The sequence below is a fragment of the Vanellus vanellus genome (assembly GCF_965231255.1).
Source record: "Vanellus vanellus genome assembly, chromosome: 2".
Classification (NCBI taxonomy): Eukaryota; Metazoa; Chordata; class Aves; order Charadriiformes; family Charadriidae; genus Vanellus; species Vanellus vanellus.
This window is the reverse complement of record NC_138906.1, coordinates 130,603,251-130,625,886: the sequence shown is the minus strand read 5'-3', so window position 1 is coordinate 130,625,886 and position 22,636 is coordinate 130,603,251. Positions and strand designations below refer to the sequence as shown.

Below are 22,636 nucleotides of genomic sequence, written 5' to 3'. Positions count from 1 at the left end.
AGTTGGCAAATTCTAAGCGTGTCTGGGGGTGCAGGGTATGAACAGAGCAGTGATATGCAGATAGCACCATTCTTATTAAATCCTGCAGCCTCTTGGCCTGGAATACCTTAGATCCTATTGATGTTTGCCTCCCCATTTTATAAATGAGAGTAAGCCCCAAAAGTGACGGTTTGAACGGCTGACACCTCCAGCTGTCCCCTTTCCAAGAGAGGGGCAGGCTAGCAGCTGCTTCAACGTGTGTTTTTATGTAGAGGAGATTTTATTAACCTATGGGGTTCCAAATGCTATTTTGCATTGAATTATTTTCCTTGTGCTTAGATCTTTAATTGAATGGAAATATATTAATGCAATTACATTCATTAAGAAAAGGCACGTAACTCGGGAGGTCACGTAAGCGACAGATAGTAAGAAAAGGAGCCAAAGTCGACAAGAAAGAGGAAGCAAAAATGAGGGATTGATGATAAGTCAGTGCTAGATGCTCAAAGTCCGAACTTTGAACTTGCCGATGTTTGCAATTGTAGCTTATATAAGCATGGTTTTTATTTTCTAGGATCTCTACGTTTTCAGTTGCCTTCCATTTTCAGGAGACACACTGTTCTTACACCCTCCACTGAACCAGCCAGACTGACCCAGCTGACTCTCTGGAGCCAATACTATCCATTTTCCCCTCTTCATACTGAGCGTGAGCACCTAAGCCTCCAGTCACGTAGCAGAAGAATCACACATTCTTTTCCAGGATCCCAGGAATAGGTTCTTATTTATGTAGAGGACTAAAGAAGGGAAAGTGTGTGCAAGACAATTAAGAAAGGAAGAAGAAGAGACATCAGTAATCATAGGTGGCACTGCGATTGCTGCTCCGTCTCTAGAAAGTACTAGCAGACGGTAATCAGGTTTCAACAGGATGAAGTGGTAGAAAATGACTAAGAGACAACCTTTTATATAAAGTTTTATTACTGGAAGCTAGAAGAGGAGTATTTCAGGGTTCCACAGTAATTATTAAGATTTTGCACCAGATTTTCTTAGGCTACTGAAATAGATTGTCATTTTCAAAACAGCCCTACATTGTGACATGTACGTACCACACCTCTGCAGGACTGCGCTGAAAGAAGCATCCTCTCGCAAGCTGCCTTAGAAAGGGCACTGCTATGGAAATTGTAACTATGATCTTTGCTACTGAACACCCTCCTCATTTTATCAGTGTTGTGACATCCAAGCTGCCAATATCAGATATTGAGAGATTTTTTATTCTCCAAGGATATGACTGCCCAGTAAGATGAAGGAAGTACAAGGAAGATCAAAGATGTCAGGAAGTGAAGATGGCTCAAACCTTCTCAACCCAGACCTCCCCAGTCATTCCAAATCTGGAAGTACCTACCCAAAATGTTCCCTGTGCCATGCCTTTGAAAGCTATTTACAGCCATCCCATCCCATCACTGAAGTCAAATGACAGGCTGCCTGATTGTGTTTTTTTTTTTTTTTCTTACAGTATTTCCCAATCACTTTTCAAGTGATTAAGGACTCCTGGCCTCTACATGGGAAAAGTCCTTGGAATACAGTCATCACACATAAGGTCTATAGGAAAAATACTTATCACAAGTTCATTATCACTAATTTTGTATCAGAAAAGAGTATATTTTAAGCTGCAAATGTGTAGGAATTCTTTCCTTTAGGCTTCAGGAAATACAAATTTTTCGTGACGTTGTGCTATCTGCAAACCCATACGCAGAATGTAAGTTGATGAGGTTTAAAATGTTGATTTTGGTTTAAAATGTTACGTTGTACTCTCTCTAACTACTTATCAGAGCCTTATGTTTTTGGCAAAACAAATCAGCCTGGGCATCAAATATTCCATACATCTCAGCATAGTTGGCTATGACTTGCCCTATTTATCAGCAATGCTGTCTAAACAAAATATTTCTGATGATATGTTTTCTTCCTATATAAGACAATATTTTTTTGTTCCTCATGTTAATGAAAATGCTAACATTTCAATAAGAATACTAATATTTTTTTTTCTTAATTTTTGTCTTGATGACTAAAATACTTGTCTAATGACTAAAAACTAAACAACTTGCTATTTATTTATGGAAAAAAAGCATATGGATTTAAAATTTACTTTAAAAAGACTTTAAAATTACACTTTAAAAACACTTCAAACAAAGAAAGCTTTTTTCTGAGGCTTGTTTTTAAAGGTGCTATAGCTAGTTCTAGAATAAGATTTCAAAGAGAGTGAAGGGTAGCCTTCCTTCTGCCTATGGCCAACGTAAATTGCAAACAATTCCAATTGCAGCTTTGTACATAATATTTGCACAGTAAGAAAATTAGAAATGTGAAAAATCTTAGCTCACTTGTTTTCACTAATTACCTATTTTCCCCTCTCTGGCACCTTTTCTGATCTATTCTGGTTTGATGCAGAATGTGCTGGGGTTCCCTTTTTTTCTTACCATTAAAGTTACTACACTACCTATGTACAAACTAAGCTACCAAAGGAAAAATAAACCATGCATCAAATATATCAAAAGCCCGGAAACGACATCCATCAATTACATTCACACAATACCGAGAGCGAAACAATGCCATTGAGTTTTCACAACACACGCTCAGCCAACCCACTAAAATGGCAGCTCAAGCAGTCAAGAGTTGTACAGAAGACTGTTGTACAGAAGGCTGCTACAGCTTCAGTCACGCCTCCAAACACATGATCTTCACGATAAATGTGTCCAAGTTGGCTTCAGAAGAGACAGAACCCTCAATCTGCTTTTTGAAGTCATGCTTTGATCTTGTTTGGTATTCTGATTCGGGGATATATGTTATGTATTAGCGTGCCTTTATATTTCTGCTGAGTTTGATGCCATAAGCTACAGACTTCTTTTAAAATTGTTTAGTGCAAATGCTGGGACCAACTGGAATTGATCTACGCCACTTACTGTTCACTGCTAAGTCGCAAGTTACGGGTTTTGTTCCTTCAAGTTGTATTTTTTTTCCCCTATCAGTTGAGTCCCACAGGACTCTATTTGTGGCTTGTTGTTCTTCCTCTCCATACCAATTTCTTTTTGTTTCAGTAATTTGTCAGTATGATCCAATTATTTATTTTTGAGACAACGTTTAAGTATCCTTATCTGCCCGGTTATTATCTATCCAAGAATATCACAACTGCTGTTTCTAACCTTAACTAGAAGTCACAGATGCTGCAGTATGTGAAATTAATGTGCCCTTATATAATGCAGACCCCGTTCAACTCTGTTGAATAATTAAATATAAACTTCCTACAGCAAAGTATTTACAAGATCAAATACATGACATACAGCCATGCCTTTCAGAACATTTGTGGCATTTGGAGGAAAGCATTTCTATGCCTAGAAGAAAGTTAACTTCATCTATTGAAAACAAAAGAATATTAACATGATTTTAAAAAGTAAGTTATAGGACTGGAGGGACTCTTTTTATCATTGAACGATTCTGGATTTTTGTTCCCACCTTCCCAGGGATGGAAGACCATTACTGAACTTTGCTGCTGTCAGCATCTGTGACATGGGATTTGCCTCATCTGTCTGTATCTCTACTTGTGTTAAGAAGAGTGAACCGGAGTGAGCCAAGGATGTTGTGGCGAGTGTGCCTGTGTGCATGGTACGGCACAGGACACAAGCCAGAGAGCCAAGGAACAGCCAGCCTGGTCCGCAACCTGAGGCTGAAGAAGGGAGCAGCAAATCAGCCGCGTCTTAGACACAAAGGAGGAAAGGCACTAGTAAAAACCGGGGTGGCCAAGAAGAGTCTGCTGCAATTCAAGAAACCAGAGACCTGGCTGAGACTCAAACGGGAAGCGCGGTTCTCCAATCGGATGGACACAGACAACGAGGGAGGAAATGTTATAAGCCTCTCATTTCCATTCTGTACAACATAGTAACTTTGAGTTTTCCATTTAAGAAGTGTGCTAGTTTATAATCCAATTAATTCTGTCTTTTCTGAGTTTTGTGTTGTGGTTTTCTTCAGGAGTTTTCTATAAAGGGGAGCATGCACATCTACTTCAAAGCTCTAGCTTACTAAACTCTCTCACATTCAGCCCATGTTGCAATTCTTCTTGTCTTTTCTTTAAAGAGCTATTTTAAAATCTTTGCTTTAAAATCTGCTTGACATCTCTGCCCGTTAATGCTGTCAGTCAGGAGACTCTCCTTCTTCCCTGACCCTTCCTTCCTTTATTAGTAGCTGACTTTGCTGGGATCCGGGTACAGAACTACCATCTTTACCTTGACAGACTTGACATCTTGAACTGATGCACATGTCAAAACATGTAGTTCTAGTAGCCTGAGAGGTCACGTATCAGCTTTTCCAAAGAACACTGATCTGGTGATTTTCCATTTTATGATATCAAGCACATTAACACTTTGTAACATTTTTTTTCCCATTTCAGATGAAGCAATTTCCATTTCCTCATCCTCCTTCTTATTTATCATTCTGCCTTTGCCCCCATGACCATCAGTGACATCCTCTGTAGAAATCTTGCTACACCATGTGTCATGTGCTCTTTAGTGTGGGGCATTATACACGTTCTCTCCTCTGCAACTCCTGCTCACAGTTACACCATGCTTAGCGGTGGTCTGCTTCAATCCTTGAGGAGGCAGACCCCAAGGCTTTCTACCACACATCTTCCAGGGTTTCAGCCTTCAACGCGAAACTTAAACTTCAACTTAAACTTCAAACTACCTTTTTTCCCTCTGCTAAGCAGACATTGCTGCCTCCAGCGCTGCTGGAGCCTTCCTCTCCTCATCCCAGCAGAAAATCCCACATTCTCCCTCTTTGACTAACCAGTAGGTAAGCTTGTGGTCCTACTGCGCTTTGTCTGAATTCAAGTCTGCAGATCAGAAGCAGAAGTGGATAAACTTCTTCTGTGATCTTCAGATTCTCAGTCTTCTCCTTTCAATCTTTTATCTCTCTGGAGGAGCACAAACCAGCAAGCTCTCATCTTCTGTTTCTTTTTGTGTTTATTTTTTCAAGATGGGGAAGCCAGCAAAATAACTGCCCTGTTGATCAGTGTCATGCCAGCCTTCTCTAGCCCCAGTAAATCCACTATCAAGTCCTTCTATCATACCCTCAATCTGGTCATCCACTGTTTCAGAGCTATTGTGGATGTATCTGGTAAGCCTACTACTTAATCACATCCAAGTGTAGCAATGAGTATTCATTTGTCTCCGAGTGTTTTTTGGCAAATGAAGAAACTTATTGCACCTCATATTGTTATTGTGTTTGTCCTGCTCCATCTTCACCTTCAAGATGTCTTGCTGACATCTTAATATTTCTTTTGGCATTACCATCTCTGTCGCCAACTCAAATTAACACCTCAAAACCCCAAAATATAGTATGACTACATTCTCAGTTTTGAAAATAAAGCTAAGAATGTAGAGCATTACAAAATGGCAGCTTCGTGGGCTTCTCATATATGATGGAGTGAAAAAAGAAATATCATGCATGTCAGCAAACATGATGGCTATGAAAATATTTTTCTCATTGTTTGAAAGTTTTCTATCATTTCATATTAGGAGAAAGATGAATGTGCAAAAGGGGAATAGAGTCTGTAACAGGATTAATACTCATTTCAAAGCCACCAGTGAATCAATCTGCTAATGATAAAAAAAGATAATGCAATACTGACCTCATCAATAAAAAAGTCCTCTCCCTGAAAGAAGATGAAGTGAAAAATCCACTTTTATGAAAACCTTGTAAGTCTTGAAATTCAGTCCTCCAAAATAACACATTGTCATGATTAAGGAGGAAAAGAAAATAAGTAGAAATCAATGCCAAGGAATAAAAGTAATCATATAAAAGGTGAGAGTCATATGGCATTACTTGGTTTGGCTGCATGTAACCTGTAATACTGAGAAAAATACAGATGTACTGAGATTAATTTTCTGCTAACAAATCCAACTGTATATTTACTGATTCAAGGCAAAAAAAGGAATGTCAAATGAAATTTAAAGTGAGTCCAGCTATGACCCAGATCACAGAGCACTGGTAAGAGAAAGACTTGTTATGATACAGAGCTAATAAAGTGCATCAGCAACACAGACTAAATACAACAAATACAATGTAGACTTTTCAAAAAATAGGGGTTTTAGGAAGCAGTAATATATTTTATTTGACCAGCTGGCCCAGCTGGAAAACCATATCAGCTATATCACCTGATTTAGTAAGATAAGAAAAGATTTCTTGCTAGAAATCTTGCTTCTCTTACACCCTGAAATCATTAGAGCTATTGAAATAGTACAACTAGAAAATCTGAAAAGTTTAACATACAGACAAGTCCAGGTTTACAAATAGGAGGAATTTAGAAAGGTTATTTTATGAAGGATTGAAGGTGTGCTGACATCAGAGACACAGTAAAAGGAACTAAAGAACAGGTTACAGTAAAAATTCAACAGGATAAAGGTCTTAGCAAAAAAACCCTTAAATTATTCTCAGTATTTTAATATCTTCTCCTTTCTTTTGTTCTTTGGCTGTGGCTCTCCTAAGAAACCCTTGTTATTCTTTATTTGCACGGGTCTTTCTCTTCCTTTGGTTTTATCAATAATCAACATTGTTATCCCTTCCTTTTCCAAACAAAATTGACAACATTTCTTGGTGGAACATGCTAGTTGCCTTTAGATTTATGAGATTTAGAGCTGAGATTTTTCAAAGATGGGTAATGGATAGTTAATTCTTATTTAAGTTGTTTGATTTTGCCACATTTTGAGAAAATACCTATTACCAAAAAAAAAAAGTCTTCCAAAATTACCTGACTGTGACCTGAAATTTATGGCTTGGTTCAATGTATTTCACTGACTTGTGCTGGTTAGCCATCTCTTTTTGAATTTATACGGTTGTTTGAGTAGTCTCTAAGGCTATAATGTGTGATTGCATACGCTGGGATCCACTATATACGATGGGACACATATTGTATGATTATTATTATGGATACTCCCTTAAAACAAGAAACAACCAGCTTTGACTTCTTTAGTGCTGCATTTCAAAGATTAGTATTAGAAAGGAATTTTGAATAAACCTCAGCTTCAGGAAGATTCAGTGACATTCTCTCAGCTCAGCTGTTCTGTATGGATTTCTTTTCATTTTTGAGGTTATTGTCTGTAAGGAAAAACGGAGGACATTTCTTTCTTCTAAAATGAAACCTCACCATCAGTCTCTCAGACCAGACATGGTCATAAAGGAAAAGGCATTGAGAACTCTGGCCACCCAATTCATCCACAAGTCTGTTGAGTGTGTCAAACACGTTGGGATACATATAACAGGAAGCCGTGGGAATATTTATCATCTCAGCTGTAACTGTTGATGTCACTGAATCCCTATATTCCTTATCAGCATATAACCAAGATAATTTATGGCCTGGTGCAGAGCCTGATTAATCCTGTAACCTCCTTGGCTCAGTACACCACCTGATCACATGGGCGCACCTCTCGCTCCAGGCTTATGTGTCCCACACCAAAGGCAGCAGTTATTACAAGACAGAGCTCTTAGGCATGATGTGTTGTTGTGGTTTGGGATGCTGAAACAAACAACTGATGCTCTCCCCAACCTCTCCTTTCAGAGAGAGAAGGATGAGAGAGTAAGAGACTTACGAGTTTAAAAGAAACTAAACTACTTTAATTAAATATTAATAATAAAACCAAAAGATAATAAAATTAATAAGAAAATAATGAAATATATAGAATATATACAAAACTGTATTGAGCTCCCGGGATGACAATCACGTCACTGGAGGCATTGGGAAAGTCCTTGACTGGAGTCAGCGACAGACGAGAGCTGAACTCAGAATCTGTACCTGCCCCTCTACTCCACTCTCGTGAGACCCCACCTGAGGTACTGCATCCAGCTCTGGAGTCCCCAACATAAGAAGGACACGGACACTGCTGGAGTGTGTCCAGAAGAGAGCCACGAGGATGATCCGAGGGCTGGAGCACCTCTCCTATGAGGAGAGGCTGGAAGAGTTGGGGCTGTTCAGCCTGGAGAAGAGAAGGCTCCGGGGACATGTTATTGCAGCCTTCCAGTACCTAAAGGGGGCCTACAAGAGAGCTGGGGGAAGACTTTTTACTCGGGCATGCAGTGATAGGATGATGGGCAATGGCTTTAAACTGGAAGAGGGCAGGTTCAGATTGAACATTAGGAAGAAATTTTTCACTTCGAGGGTGGTAAGGCACTGCAGCAGGTTGCCCAGAGAGGTTGTTGAGGCCCCATCCCTGGAGGTGTTCGGGGCCAGGCTGGATGTGGCCTTGGGCAACCTGGTCTAGTGGAAGGTGTCCCTGCCTATGGCAGGGGGGTTGGAACTCGATGATCTTCAAGGTCCTTTCCAATCCAAACCATTCTATGATTCTATGATCTGTATTCAGGAATGTACAGATTAGGATAAAAGCCAAATAAATGGACAGAGTCCTCCTCGGAGGCCAACCACTGAAGAAAGAGAGGTGACCCTTTGGTCCTTCAGCTTTTATCCTGAGCATGAGGCAGATGGGATGGAATACCATGTGGGTCAGTTTTGGGTCACCTGTCCTGTCCGCTCCTCTCTGCAGGTGGGACCCCTCTACACTCTTCTGCTTCTGACCCTCCAACGGGGCAAATAATGAAGTGAGCTGCCCTTGGGTGTTATGGCAGTAAGTATAAGCAGGAGCCTCTCTACATACCATTCCCTGGTATAAATTATAAACAATTAGGTCTTATCTCTGTTAGAAGCTGGCAGTGTCTGAAAAATATGCTGTTAATTTCAGAAAGTTCAGTTAGTTAGGAGAAGCTTAGGTGCAAAGTGGAACCAGGAAATTGGTTCTGTTTTACCTCAAACCAGGACATGTGCTAACTGGGAAATTATCGCTTAAGCAACAATGACAATGAAATGATATTACTTAAGCTGAGGCCCAGAAATTAAGATAATCCATCTGCATGGAAGTTAAGACTCAGAGGAGATGGCATGTGCACAGAAGAGTGGGAGTCTGAAAAGTTTTTTTTCAAGCTCCACAAATTAAAGCAGACACAAAGCTGTTGCCATTTAGAAATGAAGAAGTAAAGAAGATTGGTACTGGGAGTGGAAAATGGATTTGTATAGAGGTTTCATTTTAATGGAGAAACTGGGTGAAAGGTAGGGACAGGAATGGGCACCACTTAGGCCTGTATGTGATGTCAAGTGGAAAGCTCAGGAGAGGGACGCCGGATGCTGGAGTAAGATTGATTTAACAATAGAAGCAATTTAAGTGAAAAGGCTAAGGTGCTGGCAACTGGGGGTTGGGATAGCATCCATTTAAAAGCAGATTTAATTTAAACAGAAAGGCCAAGGAGGTGGAAGGTGGAGACTAAAACAAAATCAATATTAAATTAGCTAAGTAGAAGCTGGAATCAAATTGGCTAGTTAAAAAAAGGGCGTACTGGGTATTTGGGAGTACAGAAGTAATCCATGGACCTAAGAAATGTCAAGGAATTCTCAATAAACAATATATTCCCTCTAATCAGAATAATGTTTCCATTTTAATAAGAATATTATTTATTACAGTAGTAAATAAAAAAATATTAAAGGAAGGTGTGATCCCCAGTTTAGGGAAAATTATATGATTACAATTATATTCCTATTTGAAATTAATTGTCTTTTATGTATATATATGTGTGTGTATATACATGAGATATGGCATATAATATTCAGAATCAGTGGCAGAAATGCTTAATATGAATTATATTTGCAAAATAGAAATTTATGAGGTAGTAGTGAACTAGCCTTTAAAAACTCTCCTTTCCAGTTATCAGTTTGGAAATTGGCTCAAAGCTAAGGAGCGTCTGTATATACCTATGCTTGAAACCAAATATTTATATATACAAATACATATCCATCCATATGCACATACATATCCATCTACGCACATATTTGCATACATATATATATGTACGTATTTACCTAAACAGGTAAAAACTGGCCAATATATGACATAATACTGCACTGACACATTTTTCTGTTCAGAGAAATATGTTAGTAATTTCTGCAAATAATATGTAAAAAATATTTTGCTTTCCATACGGATATTTCTAAATGCTTCACCTGTACTCCTGAAACCCCATTTAAACCAGTATATGTATGTGTGTATTTCTACAGTCAGAATCCAGAACCGCCGATGGAAGCTAGTGATTGCAGCTCTGTACCATTTGGTATCTGAAAGCTCACACAATTCATTGATATAAAAGGGATCTTAAAAAATATTAAATTTTACACTCCTAAACTCTGCCTCAACGTTGTACAAGAAATAACGGACAGATAACTCCAACTTGATTGAAATGATCAAGTATCACGTTGATGTATGAAGTAGAGGGGAGTACGTATCATCTCCTCAGCTATCTGTAGCACCAGGCAGCTGGCTTTGGGTACTCGAGTTTTTCTCGCCCACACAGGAACATTTCAAAGCCGTACCACGTGTTCAACCACCACTGCTCTCACCTACTAATATTCTGGGGAACACTCAATAACAAATCTTTGCGCTAAAGTGATTGAGGTGGTTCTTTCCTACTGAATTTCAGGAAAGAATTTCTGTCTTGTGCTTATGGGAGGAACTGTGGGAAGGCGCTGAAGGACTCGTATAATTTGAGTGATTTACCCTTTTCCTTAACGACAAATAAATGAGCTGCTGACTTGCATGGAAATGGCACCTTTACTATTATCTTCATACCTATTGCCAGGCAAGTTAGTCCAAGTTTAAAGTCATAACTAAACTCGGTGCAGGAAGAGGAAATTAGAGGCAACCCTACAGTAAGAAATTAGTTCTTTACTGAAGATAGACTAAAATATTGTACTCAAGTGGTATAGAAACTCAAGGATTTTCTTCAAGTTGTTTGATTGACACCTTATAGTAAGCTATGGTCTATCAATGAAAAACTGGAATTAGTTGATGATGCCATTTTCTCACACTTGGTCTGCACTCTATCTGGATAAACCTTACATGTTGCATTCCACAGTAAATGTGTGATATTTTCCGACATATAACTTCTGCTGCTGCTAGAAACATTCCACAGCCAAGACTTCCCTTTTCATATGCTTGGCACTATCTATTATTTAAAGACAATCTCTCAGCTAGAACGAGGTGTTCTGTAACAGCCCATGGAGATTACAACTGGAAATGAAGACCATTTTGTACATTTTGTTAGGGGAATGTAAAAGCAGAGGGCGGCATGGGTATATTTTTCTGAGTTTTTTTCCTGTGACGGATTATTCATCTATAGTTTTTAAGCTGAAAAACAGAAGGGAAGATCATGCCTCCGCTGCAATTTTTTTTTGCCACTGACTTAACTAGGATCGAAATTTCTTCTAGTATTTAGCATTTATATTGTTTAACTGCTTTTATTTTACACCTCCTGAGAGGTTTGACTCTTGGTTGTGTGCATTATATCTATGCATCTGTTTCCACAGGAATGAGAACAAGCAGGCAATGTTTGATAACTTAATGTAAAAAAAAAAAAAAAAAAAAAGGAGGAAAATTGAAATAGTATGTAGTTGTAATTTCAATCATATAACATCCCTGCTGTATTTCTTCCTTCATTAAATACTTCAGAGTTCATTGTGTTAGTTTAGCGTAGGAGTGAGCATGCATTTTCAGTTAATTCACACATTAAGGATAATGATAAATAGGAGGACACCAATGGGACTGCAAGACCACGCATTGTTGTTAGAATAACAGGTTAATCCTTTAAATTCCCAGTACAGGAGAAAGTATAAGGTATAAGTAGGATAGTAAATAGCTGAGTCTGCATCTAATCAAAAAACTCCAGCTGGACAGACCTCTAAAGTCAACAGAAACTGGATCTTGACATTGGTCTCCATTAAATGTTTGGTGGGATTGGCCTGGGCCACAGCTGAACTGGGGGAGGGAACCTCCTGGATACTCCTGGTGCTATTTCTGGTTACGCTTCAACCTCTCCTTTGGTTCACGGCGGGCGTTTGCAAGGCGATGAAAGCAGCTGCTAACAGTCACCCCCTGGCACCCGCCTCCCTGGCACGTGGCAGCACATCAGCGTGAGGAGCAGCAGGAACAACTGATCATCAGCCAGATGTGTTATGGTGTTAGCTGGGCTCCCTGGCTTTCCAGATGTCACAGACCACATTTGAGAAGAGCTATGTCAGGCTCTTCATCTCTGCGCTTGTTTATTTTTAGAAAACTGTTCAGTTGAATGAACACTTACAGGATACATATTGGTTATGGATCCCTTACAGTTCTGCGTCTAGCGATACGTATAGTCTATGCCTGGCAAAAATAACTGATTCTGTTGTTTTACCAAAACTGGTATATCAAAATTCTGCGGTTTTGGGTTGCTTGTCCAGATGAACAGAAAGATGCAAATTGCTTTTCAAGCCTTCCAAAAATACTGATAGTCACTGCCGTTTTACAGAAATGCCAAAGCCAGGAGAATGCTGTCAGCCTGGCAGCTATAGTGCTGTTTTAGTGCAAGGCAGTAAAACTTATTATAATTTTAGAAGTCGGTGTCAAGCATATTCATCCATTGGTCAGTAACAACACATTTTGTTTCAATATCTGAAGTCATTATAAGCAGTGAGTGCTAAAGCCCAGTGACAGTCTGTGCTGCTGGTTACTGTTTGGAAAATTTCATAAGGTCCCATTTTCAGTGAGGTAATTAAGGATAGTCGTTGTCTGGGGATGCTTGATTCTTGTAATGCTCAACAGCAGCGTAGTGCAGGGTCCTTCTTCTTGGTCATCTTTTATATTAAACATTTTATGATAAAAATTGTCTTTTCTAGAAGGTAAATGGACTTGGCCACGTGGGAAACTGCAATTGATGTAAAGGTATTAGTAGTGTGTTCCCCAGAACTGCTTAGTTAAGGAAACTTGTATATTTATATATAAAGTTAATCACACATACAAACATATATGAGTCTGTTGCTAATATAAGCTACTGCTAGTTCTTTATTTCTTTTACAAAAAATAACATATTCATAAGAAATTCATCACTGGTGGACCCACTGCGTAACTATAAATATTAAATTGTATGTGAAGAAAGAATTCTTTCTCTCTTGTTTGATTCCTGCCAACAGATGCTCAATGGTATGTATAAATGTAATGCCATATGTCAGATAAGGCAATGCAGTAGTTTTTCAACAGTGGTAATAATGTATCTTGTTTTACTTAATATTTGTGTAATGATGGCATATGGAGGTTCCTATTGATACCACAGTATGGAGAAGCTCTTCCTTTTGTAAAACAGATTAATCTTCCTCTCTGTTCTGAAAGCACAGCTGAGCTCTGAATACAACTGGCATAGGCAAGAGAAGATGAAAAAAGAATTATCATTTTTTTGTTTATTAATTTTGTTCTTGTGGTTTCATTCAGAGGTTAAAGCTTTCCTTCATGGTGAATGGAAGCTCCTTCCTTTGTTTTTGCACATGCACAAAAGAGGCTTGAGCTTCCTCGGATTGACCTTTTGGTGTTTCAGTCTTGTTTTTACAATAAATGCTGAAATCACAATTGTAGGTTTCTGGCAAATCTTCCCCTCTGATTTAATTTTTTTTTTTTTCCTTACGCAATTCGTATGCAACTCAGCTTCCGCTCCACAAATTCACATAGAGGACAGCACAGCACTATCAGTTCTGATATGTCAATGTCATATTTATGAACTAGTATTTTGCAACAATAGCGCTACCAACTGTTTCTCAGAGAAAGTCCAGAAACTATTTAGAATTTTAATAATGATTTTAACAATGCATTTTGCCTAGTCTCCAGATTCAGCTTTATTAAAACCATTCACTACCTCTGACAAGGTAGCAACAAGCTTCTGAGTTCGTTTTTAGGAGAAAATGATTCACAAACAGGATAGTGACAGGCTTTTACGATTACAGATTTCACATATTCTGTTCCTTCAAAAGGGCTTATATAGATTGATAGATCTACAAAGAAAGAAATGGAAAAATGAAGGGAAGAGATATAAATAGACTTTTTCATTAGGATGAATGATGGAAGGTATTAACCCCACTACAGCAGTGTGCCTTTTACATGTCTTTTTCATTCCTTTTGACCTGCTATCATCTTCCTTCTAAGTAAAAGTTAACTACAGTCAGAAACGTAGGTAAGGTGAGCAATATCTGGAAATAAATGTTTCCTCAAGCATTATTACTGTTCAGAAAAGTGTCCATCAGCTGAAATGTCAGGCTCAAAATCCATTTAAGCACTGCACAGAGGCTAAACAGGGAGCTATTATTAATTTTTAAGTCTGCCTGACGGGTTTCAGACCAAGAACTGGGGTTAACTTGATGCACTGAATATTGCAGACTATATTTAATTAGAGAGGCTTTGACTCTCAGATGGTTGAGGATTTATTCTGTACAAACTACTGCAAAAATATGGTGGAATAGCTGCATCTACCTAAGAAAAGAATCTGCTGCATCATATTAAAACGCATAAAATTGCCTTTTCATTGCAGTTTCTTGGACTTTTATCCTAATGAAATCACTGTCTACTTTTAACCTGTTTAGAAACACCACTCTACTTCTCTCCTAAGTAAGTTTTTGTTCATTATGCTGCAAGTTAACAATGTGAATTTTTCCAGAATAAGTCCTGTTCTTCTTAGATAATTACCTAACCAAACAATTTTTCCCACTGCACCTTACACCGACGTGTCTTCATTTAAAACACATCTGTTTGATTGCTATAAATGAGTTGACATTTGTCTTCAATGTATTTATCTATAAGCAGAGAGGACTCTAAAAATAGGCATTAAGACACCAATTAACACAAAGTGAGATACTAAAGTGCTATTTAGTTGCCTTTAGTTGCCTTCATTGATCGGATTCAGCATCTTAAAAGGAAAATAAAAAGAAGTAACAAACAGAAATTATTTTCCTCCACTGGTTGTAAAATCTCCTAGCTGTATCTATTCTGGTTCTTTGCTCCACTTCCAGCACACCTCTCTCACCCTCTGCCCGAGGTCATCCTCCGCTAACTAAAAAAATCTATTCACACAGGATTCTAGAAGATTATATGTAAAGGTACAAGTAAGGATTGGAAACTTGCCTGTTCCTAACAAGGGACATAATAGAATTTAATTATACCATACTTTCCAAGGTGAGTAAGATGATTTCCAATTGTATGTAGGAAAACACCAAATTGCCATTGGCAATTCTGAAAGAAAAGCAGAAATTAAACATAGATGCCCAATTCCTGTATAGAGAATGGGCACTGGCTTGGTTTTATATACTGGATTGCCCTAGCTCTTGGTGTGTTTTGCTGTTTAATAAATATGTCAACTGTTCTCCATTCTCAGTGACTTAAATTCCATTGTTATCATATGACACGAAGCTCTCAAAAGACAGTAAGGTGGGCTCACAGTCGGAGGAAAGGGAATCAGGCCTGGAATGTCAAAGACAGACCCTGCCTGGAGTCTTCTGAAGTAGACACATTTACTAATTGAATGGGGCCATCAGCTTGGCAATAACCCTCTTGTGAGGGTTAGATGGGCAACAGCGAGGTGGATTGAGAGCTGGCTGTGTGACAGAACTCAGAGGGTTTTGATCAGTGGCACAGAGTCTAGTTGGAGGCCTGTAACCAGTGGTGTCCCCCAGGGGTCAATACGCAGTCCAATCTTGTTTAATATATTCATTAATGACCTGGATGAGGGGAAAGAGTGCATCCTCAGCAAGTTCACTGATGATACCAAACTGGGTGGGGTGGCTGACACCCCGGAGGGCCGTGCTGCCATCCAGCGTGACCTGGACAGGCTGGAGAGCTGGGCAGAGAAGAACCTAATGAGGTTCAACAAAAGCAAGTGCAAGGTCCTGCACCTGGGGAGGAAGAATGTAAAGCACCAGTATAGGTTAGGGTCAGACCTGCTGGGAAGTAGCTCGGAGGAGAAGGATCTGGGGGTCCTAGTAGACAGTAAATTATCCATGGCCCAGCAATGTGCCCTTGTCGCCAAAAAGGCCAATGGAATCCTGGGCTGCATAGGGAAGAGTGTGGCCAGTAGGCCAAAGGAGGTCATTCTCCCCCTCTACTCTGCACTGGTGAGGCCACAACTGGAATACTGTGTCCAGTTTTGGGCTCCTCAGTTCAAGAGGGACAGGGAACTGCTGGAGCGAGTCCAGCGAAGGGCAACTAAGATGATTAAGGGATTGGAGCATGAGGAAAGGCTGAGAGAGCTGGGACCCTTTAGCCTGGAGAAGAGAAGGCTGAGGGGAGACTTTATTAATGCTTACAAGTATCTAAAGGGTGGGTTGAAGGAGGATGGAGCCAGGCTCTTTTCAATGGTTCCCAGTGACAGGACAAGGGGCAATGGGCACAAGTTAGAACATAGGAAGTTCCGTTCAAATATATGGAAAACCTTTACTGTGAGGGTGACAGAGCACTGGCACAGGCTGCCCAGGGAGGTTGTGGAGTCCCCTTCTCTGGAGATTTTCGAGACCCACCTGGATGCAGTCCTGAGTAATGTGCTCTGGGCAATCCTGCTTTGGCAGGGGAGTTGGACTAGATGATCTCTAGAGGTCCCTTCCAACTCTGAAACTGTCATTCCGTGAGGCCCTGTATATAAACCACAGTGACTCTTCAGCAGGTGACTGCATTTTCCAGGAACATGTTGTATTCTTTGGTGGGAGTTTTGTCTTTCTTTCACACATGCATTTTCCATTTTACATGGGGGTGTGAAGCATACTATAAAGGACTAAACAAACCCAACAATAATATAGCATACTTACGTAAAAAGTGAAGACTCTGTCTTCCCAGATAGAGATATAGCTGTGTTTGCGTGTGGCTGTGCATGTACACACACTATTACCCTTTTGAAAAATCACTGTATTTTGTGTCTTCCTTATCAGTCTGCCGGCCTTCCTAGTCATTTAATGAAGCCTCCCTGTTCCAGCAATTTTGTCAGTAATTGTCTCCAACAATGCTTCCAGATAGCCGTATGAAGCTCTAGCTACCATAATGACTCACCACAGACATACAGAAAGGACAGTTGTCTCTGGATTTTACTGACCAAAGACGCTGTTTATACATCCCGAATTATAGGGCCGTCTTACTGCCGCACAGTCCTCTGCTGTTACCCTGTGTTACCAGTTCCTGACTAACTGGCAATTCCCAGCTTTCCAAGGGAGCGTTGTCTGGACTCTTCCTCCTCCTCAAGACCTACATTTCACGTTGCTTCTCCAAGTGGTCATATTTCTCCTTTACGGCACCAGTCTTTGTCCAGACTCCTTGTACCTTTTCACAGTACACTATGTGCACAACATGCTTATGACTCTTTCCCACTATGCTTTGTCTGAGAAACTCTTTGATCTGTTTTCTTCCTATTAGAAACCTAAATGACAGCGTTAAAATAGATTTGACATTAATGTCTGTTGCATTATGATGGAGAACCGAACATGGTACAGTTTGCAGCAATGGAAAAGTATTTTGTTTATGGTCCTTCACACTGTTTTCAATCAAAAAGTCTGTTTTTCCATCATGGCTGTGAAATACTTGAATTACGTTTTCAATAAGATTTTCCAGATATTATCAAATGCTTTCCTACACACCAAATTAATTTTTCCTAGGATATGCATTTCACCCACTAGTGCTATTCTGTGAAGAAACAAAACAACTATGTTAAGATTTATGAATAAAAATGTATGAGTAAATATTTGGTTGTGTATTATTTATACTATAGCCATAAAATGGTATTGGCATTTTTTCCTTTTTTTTTTTTTTTTTTCCTGGAGGTAGATATTTTGCTACTTAATTCCTCATATATGAGAGGAAGTCACGGACATGATCACACATACTCCCTTTTTTTTAAATAGACTTGTTCTTTGCTTCTCTTTGCTCATCCAATATCATTCCAGTCTCTCTATTTCTTTTACCAATCCCTTTGCTAGTCATGTGGGTATGGTAGTCTTGTTAGGCAATTCTCACTATCTCTTTTCACACAGTATCCTTCCAAAATGTTCAACATATTCAGATTTTCCCAATGCCTGTTTAATGACTTTTGATAAATACTTTTTGAAAGGTATTCACATTTTCAAACTTTTTCAGCAATATGGTTATGTATATAAGGGTTTTCTTGATAAAGGCAGGTTAAGAACATGGGGTCAGCGTTTCAGATGCACAATCTAGTTATTTGTAAGTGTTGAACAGGTCTATTTAATTGTTGATCAGAGTGATACCATACATTGTAAATGGCTTGACCCGTCATCTGCATTAACTTTACTGCTGATAAACTGTCACTTGGAAAAACAGACTAAATATTTTCAGGAGCTTTGATTCAAATTTAAGTGTACATACATAAAAACTTTCATATATATATATATATATATATGCGACACAGATCACATGCTTTTCAGCAGTATGACTGGTCCATGCTAGCGGTTCACAGATCCCTATGAGCAAGTTTAGTCAGTACAATTCTGACACCTAAATAAAGTGGCAGTACCTAAATAAGAATGTGTTTGAGCGAAGTTGGTAGTGTACATGAATGCCAGATTCTGCTATTTTTCACTTTGTTGTTCGCCTTGGCAGTTACTGCAAGACTAAGTCTCACCCCAGGTACTGTGGCTCCAGAGATGGAGAGGTGTGTATCAGTACTTACAGCTGTCCTCTTCCTCCATGAAAATACTGATCACGTAACAGGCATACACAAATCCAATCAGCTGCATGAAAGAGGAGGAAAAGCGATCATTAGAATACATTGAACACTCATTAAGCTTTAGTACTATGCTATATAAATACAGGTATCACAACTATATTTAGAAAAGATTTGCTTCCATTTCCTGAACTCAGATGTAAATTTCAGTGCAAGTGGTCACAAAAAACTAAATTAAAGAGACTTCCTCTCTTTTGTTCATGTTGTAGTGTATTTTAAAATCTTTTCCTAGCCTCACTGAGATTGGTATTGATAAACACTACTATTGAGTAATACTGGTGGAAAATGCTTGGACCTTAATGTTCAGCTATTGCTTATGTTCCTTTATTTGTTCAGTACCTCTGGTCTCACATGACTTTGTCCACATGAACATCAGCCCCCTAAGCACCTAACTACGTATAAAAAAGATAAAATATTTATTGACTGCTACAGAAATAAGGCATAGTAAAGATTGTATGGAATCTGCAAGAGATGTCTTTTTTTGTTGCACGAAGTGTCCCAGTGAAGAAATGTTTGGCAAAAGTTCAATTTGATCTGTGAAATGTCATGATGTAGTTGAACAGTAAAGGTGGGTTATGATTCATCAGCATCAGGAAACACCTTATCAGAAGGGCCTATCAGTAAAACACATTACCTATGCAAGAAATGAGCAGACTTGTTTCCCCAGAGGACAACACCAGCAAAATCATGCTATTATTTTAACAGCAGCTCCCACAAAAACATCCCCCTCAACCCAGATCTGTGTAAATTGTGCCATGGAGAGGAAAGGATTAAGATCTTTAGGATCAGGGAATGGAGACTACTCTCATTTAATTTCCGTATAGACAAAATGTTTTCTTATGACCGCCACCAAAGAAGAAGAAAATCCAACTGGGCAAGGAAACCTATTAAACTGCACTGCCCAGACATGTCCACGCTTGAGAAAATATTGTTTGTGCAGCTGTACACAATTCATGCTATCCGAAAGCCTTGAAAAGACTGTTCATGAGAGATTTCTAAAATAACCCAGAGATTAGTTTTAAGAAAACTCCTTTTTCTCCCGTCCATTCAAAAAATCTAATTAAAATAGTTCTTGTAAGGGTGTCACGGATCAACCATCTGAGAAAGAGGTAATTTAATAGTATCTAGACAGGTATAAGCTCCTTCAGAGACGCAGAAATCATTCCAACCTGCTTTCTGGTTGGGCTGCACGAGGAGCTTTACAAGCAGATCCAAGAGCCTCGCTGCAGACAAAAAGCTTGTCCGCACAAGGGAATTCGGGGAAGTTAAGATGAATTAACTAAAGCTGTGAAATCAATGCACATAAGATAAAGTACATTAAATCCCTGTGTGGCCTTTCCCATTCAGAAATAAAGTGGCCTTAGTTCACTGTAGCTTAATCCTCCTCCAAGGGATTAATCTTCCCCATGGAGAATTAAGCTACGGTACACTAAAGCTGAGTTACTTGTGAATGGGAGCTGTCTCAACGCTGCCGTACAGTCCTGTTGGAGCTTCCTCTCCAGGGCATTCACCTCGCTGGTGTTTCGGGAAAGTGAGTTTAATCCAACTTCCCTCTTGCTCTGAGCAAACTGCACTATCGGCAGCTTCCTCAGCTTTTTTTTGGATCCAGTTTACTGGGGTGGCGTTGCCACAGCCTCTGTCAGGTGGACATCACTTTGTTGTACTGATGCTCTGAGCCAGCGAAATGCAAACCAGCTCTGGAGGAGGCGCTCGCTGGAGACAGCTAGGACCAAGCTGTGCCTGAGCTACCAAGCCCGGTGTCACGGTGCCTGCAGCTGGAGGGGTCCTAGAGCCACAGCAGGCCTGGCTGGCTCAGATTGAGCCCACGCTTGCCTGCTGTAGACTGTGTGGGCGGGTAAGAGGAGTCCAGCCTCCCACCATTAGTGAAAATGGGATCCAATTGTGTATTTCTTTCTTTTTTCTTCTTTCATATTCTGTATTAAATTTACTTGTATAAATGCAGTTCCTTCTTTATATGTACATGTGTACTCCACATCCATGCATATTAGGTAAAGCATCCAGCCATGAAGGCTTCCAGCAAATTTCTCACACACGTCTAAGATGTTGGACAGGTGGATAAAGCACAGAGAGAGACTTAAACTCTAATGTGTATTAAACCACCTGAGGCAAAGAAGAAAGCAATGGGGAAAGATACTCTCAGAGGTCTTCCCTCCAAATAAGTATGAGACCTGGCAAGCCTGATTGTTTTAACAGTCCTAACAGCTTATTTCTTGATCTTTAAGTAGGTCTTCTCCTTAAAGTAAATATTTTCCCGCTTTCTTCAGTGTCTGAAACACACTTTGTCTAATCTATCCCCTTCTTGCAAAATCAGCAGCCTCTCTCTGCTTCTCAATATTTCTTTATATTTCTCAGCATTAGTAGATAAATATTTCTCAGTCAGATAGAAACCACTGCCACCTGGTGTGTTTATGGCATATACTTGTTTAAAATATACCATTTCCCCCCACCTGTTAAGTTATTAATACCAGGAGAAATAAAAAAAAATATATTCAACCTCTCTCAATTTCATGGTCTTTTAGGGGGAAAAAGAAAGATCAGGTCTCAAATCACGCCGGGAGGTGTCATAACCCACCATATTACAAGAATATCTTTTCGTAATTAAATGGCAGAATGCACATCTCTGAAGGGATAAAGCAACAGAGGAAAAAGAGTCCTTTAGCATCAATTGTCAGGTATTGCTGTCCAGAGGCGGACAGCAATGTTTGGCCTGTAACTAACATACTGGCAATTATAGTTGGGTAACTGATATCTACAGTATAATTAACATGAAGTGATAAAGTGGGAATATACCTTTCTGCAGATGAGACCTGTTTCCAGATCCCTGAACAGAGTTACAGCCACCACAGTGTGAATATTTTTATAAATGAATTAATTAAAACCTCTTCTTTTGATTTATTGATGGACACACTAATAAAATATTTATTTCAACAAATTACTTTTGCTATCTTGATTAACCCAGCTGCTGTTTAATTAATAACGTTATGCTCATGTGAACCCATCATGTTAATTGCCAATTTGCAGTGGGCTGGCTGATGTGTACTGCCTGATTTCTTGATATTGGAAATGTTGGCTATTGGCCTGGCACCAAGTGATAGACTTAAATGTGTGTTCCCTGATAACTAAAGAAAATGTGAGGCAAATGAGCTGGAAGATACTTAATTTTCCCATCTTGGGTTTCAGTTATCTTTAAAGGGACCGATGAAGTGGTTGGAACAGGATGTCCAAATCATCAAAGGTCACCAGCACGTGAAAGTATAAATGGGAACCTCTGGCTTGATCCAGACAGCAATTTAGATGCCAAGGTGGGCTTGTCTTGAGAATGTTGAGTGTCAAGTCATGGAAACCTTCTGGGATCCCTGCACTGTACAGGGGACTGCCTGTCTAGCCTGCAGAGCCCAGCCTAGTAAACTGCCTCAGAAGACACTTGTCAGTGCTATTCTGCAGAAAATCAAGTGGGAAACTGTGGGAAGAAGCTGTTGTTCCCTGTTTTCATCCAGCTACACAGTGGTTAGGGTACACATCTTGCTCTGAAGAGAATAAGCAACACTTAAAACACTCAGATATTTTATGGAATCACAGAATGGTTTGAGTTGGAAGGGACCTTTAAAGATCACCTAGTACAGCCCTCCTGCCATGAACAGGGATATCTTTCACTAGATCAGGCTGCTCAAAGCCCCATCCAACCTGGCCTAGAACACTTTGAGGGATGGGGCACCCACAACTGCTCGGAGCAACCTGTTCCAGTATCCCACCACCCTCATTGTAAAACCTTTCTTCCTTATGTCCAATATAAATCTACCCCCTTTCAATTTAAAACCGTTGCCCCTTGTCCTCTCACTACAGAAGACCCTAAAAAGCCTCTCTCCTTTCTTATAAGCCCCCTTTATATATTGAAAGGCCACAATAAGGTCCACCCGGAGTTAAATAACCCCAATTCTCTTAGTCCATTGACAATTCTCATTCTCCCTCTGCACCTGCTCAAACATATCCATAT

The 22,636-nt window shown here is 39.6% G+C and overlaps 1 protein-coding gene across 1 annotated transcript in view; it reads right to left on the bottom strand.

Moving 5' to 3' along the window:
• The window catches only part of NKAIN3 (sodium/potassium transporting ATPase interacting 3), a gene marked incomplete at both ends in the record, with an annotated part of 385,268 nt that overhangs the window by 3,521 nt on the left and 359,111 nt on the right, over positions 1–22,636 (bottom strand). Inside the window, one exon of the mRNA XM_082479460.1 lies at positions 18,568–18,628. Coding sequence (XP_082335586.1) covers positions 18,568–18,628 — 61 coding nt within the window. The remainder of the gene's footprint in view (positions 1–18,567; positions 18,629–22,636) is intronic.